The following is a 2,743-nucleotide window of genomic DNA, read 5'->3' as shown; positions in this document are numbered from 1 at the left end:
ATTTATAAAATTTATAAAATAGATATACAGAGACGTAATAGAAATGTTACCTGTTGTATGTATTCCGTAGGTAAAGCTGTGATGATCTAGTACTCTACTAGTAGAAAATATATGAACTTCAAAATTTGATTACCATTTGAATGTAAGATATGTGATATGTATTGAGTTATTGTATAACTATATGATATATATGGTGCTGGGAATCGAAGGAAAATGAGAGAAAAGATGGGGGACCACACAAAAAATAATAGAAGATGGTGATAGACGGCCAAGTTATGCTAATTACAACCACGTTCAGACATACAAGATACAACACATACACATACCCTCCCTAATTAATCTTTTTTTAATCTTATTTATTCCCCTTTTCATCCCCACTTGTTCCCATTTCTCTCTTTTTCTATTTTCTTTTTCTTTTTTTTTTTTTCCTATCCTCAACAAACCGAAATTATAAAGAAAAAGAAAATAATTGAAAATGTAGAGTATAATTCCGATCCAAGCTGTAGCACCACCAGTTCCGTAATCAACTTGGGGTCCCACACCAGCGCCGCCGTTGCTCCGCCGTCTCCAAGAGCCCCCGCCGGAACACAAGGGAGCACTCGGGCAGCTCTCCGAGGTCCGCAAAGAGCGAGTCGTCGCCCCGCCGGAACACAAGGGAGCACTCGGGCAGCTTCCCCATGGGCAGCACCACCGAGGTCGCCACATCCGCATCATCGTAGCCAGAGAATATATATGGGGCTGTCCAGTACGGCGGGCAAAGACGGGGTGGGATCCCCCGAGATGTCACGGAACCAGCCAAGGTCATGAATGATGGAGTCGTGGCCCTCAAGATCCGGTTCGACCGGGTCCACAAGTAGGTCCTCGGCGGAGGGCTGGGGCTTCTTATTAGACGATCTATTGTGGTTTCGTGAAGAAGGCCATGGATGGTTGTGTTCGCATGAATATGTAACTACCAGCATAGTGGGGTCCACTCGGCTTCTCTCTACCTGCTTTCTCGCCGGACACCCCTTTGAGCTGCTACATCTGTAGTATCCTCTCGGGTAAGGGGAACCTTTTATGGGTTTCTGGCCATACTTCCTCCATGCCCATGAATCTGAGGGTGGTGGAGTGTTGTTTTCCCCTTTTAGCCTTGGTCCTTCTCCCTCCTTTATTCTTATATGCACCACCCTTTTTTCTACGCCTCGCCTGCTTTAATTAACCACCAATCATTATTACTTACATATATAATTCATTTACTTAATTAATAGTTCATTATTCGTTAAATAAACTAACCTTCTCTTACTTGAAGATGATGGAGAAGAAGTAACCAAGGCATCAATGTTGAAGAGGGTGGAATTTGAAGGAGGGGAGTCCGCACCATCATTGTCTTCTTGTTCCTTCATATACAGATTTCTGCTACTCCTACTACTCCTGTTCCTCAACTTACTATCCATGTTTAGGTGCAAAAATAACTCCTTTGATTTGACTATTGATCCCACAAGAAACCGTACCACTGATCGATGCTGATGCTGATGCTTAATTATATTGTGGCTGTGGCTAAGCGCCTAAGCTATAGCATTGAAATCAAAATTAGGGTTATTATAGCTAAGCTAATAGATTCTATGTATTCCAATACTGACGATGAAAATTGAAGAGAGGTGAGAGAACAATTAAAAATGGGGATTCATGTTGACAGATTGGCCAACCTATCTCTATGGCCCTTTCTTTATTAGACGACGTGCGATCAAATACTTCATCAGATCGTAACTCATACTCATTTATATCAATAAATAAAAAAGATATCCAATTATATATGTCATATGAAAGCAACCCTGGCTTTCTTTAATGTACTCATTATTTTATATGAGATTTTTCCAATAAGGATAAGCCCTTTCTTTATTTTTTGAGGGGCCTAAAGTCTTCCCCCTCTTTTGTCATATGTGCAAGTACCCTTTCAACGAAAATTTAGTATAGTTTTTTGCTTACATATGCATCTCGCCTGCTCTCAATAAATTAACTGCTGGCTTCTTATGGATGGAATATAATGCCGCATCTAGAAGAATAATACATACACATGTATAGGATTATTAACCATTCTAATTTAGTCCCTAGCTATGATTTTAAACTTGGTTTTTTTCCACATTTACAGCCTCAGTTAGGCTATAATGTAAAGAAGGTACTTAGCACATAAATTAAGAAAAAGGGTGCAAACTTTTCACCAAACTTTAAAAGGGGGGGCGGAGGGGCCTCACCATGATAATAAACTTGCTTTCTTTCCAATAAAAATACAGACATGTTGATGTTTGCATGTGGGGTTTCCTTAACCTAAACCAACGAGAATTTTATCCATATAGAAGGGATAATAATATTTATTAAATCGGATGGCTATTGTGGAATTAGAAAAAGTTTTAGGCCACCACTTTTATTAAAATATAGCTAACATTTAATTATTAAAAAAATATAAAATTTCATATTATTAAATATAATTTTATATCATTAAAAATATTAATAATAACTAATTAATAATTACAAATCATAAAATATACTTGTTCATTAGTACTATTGTTATGAATTATGTGTGTCATTGCGAATTATCATCAACATCATCATCATATTATTTGCTATCAACATTAAATATTTAAGGGTTTTGTTCACTAATATCTAAATAACTACTATCTGTTCAAAATGTTCAAAATGTAACACGAATAAATTATTAGAAACTTAAATATTTTAATATTTTAAATATTAAATATATTTAAAAATT

General features: G+C 36.9%; 1 protein-coding gene and 1 long non-coding RNA gene across 2 annotated transcripts; one reads left to right on the top strand and one right to left on the bottom strand.

The window, feature by feature from the left end:
* Window positions 246–1,459, bottom strand: LOC107632175 (probable WRKY transcription factor 65). The gene is given in 3 exon segments (XM_016335853.2): window positions 246–730; window positions 732–1,185; window positions 1,273–1,459. Coding segments are annotated over 3 exon segments (822 nt in total). The 5' UTR covers window positions 1,434–1,459; the 3' UTR covers window positions 246–523.
* On the top strand, window positions 780–1,844 carry LOC110270489. The gene is made up of 2 exons (XR_002360116.1): window positions 780–1,040; window positions 1,289–1,844. It is a non-coding gene; the product is annotated as an uncharacterized LOC110270489 (long non-coding RNA).

Source organism: Arachis ipaensis, chromosome B03, assembly GCF_000816755.2.
Source record: "Arachis ipaensis cultivar K30076 chromosome B03, Araip1.1, whole genome shotgun sequence".
NCBI classification, from domain to species: Eukaryota; Viridiplantae; Streptophyta; class Magnoliopsida; order Fabales; family Fabaceae; genus Arachis; species Arachis ipaensis.
The sequence above is the reverse complement of the archived record's forward strand: the minus strand, read 5'-3'. Positions and strand labels throughout refer to the sequence as shown.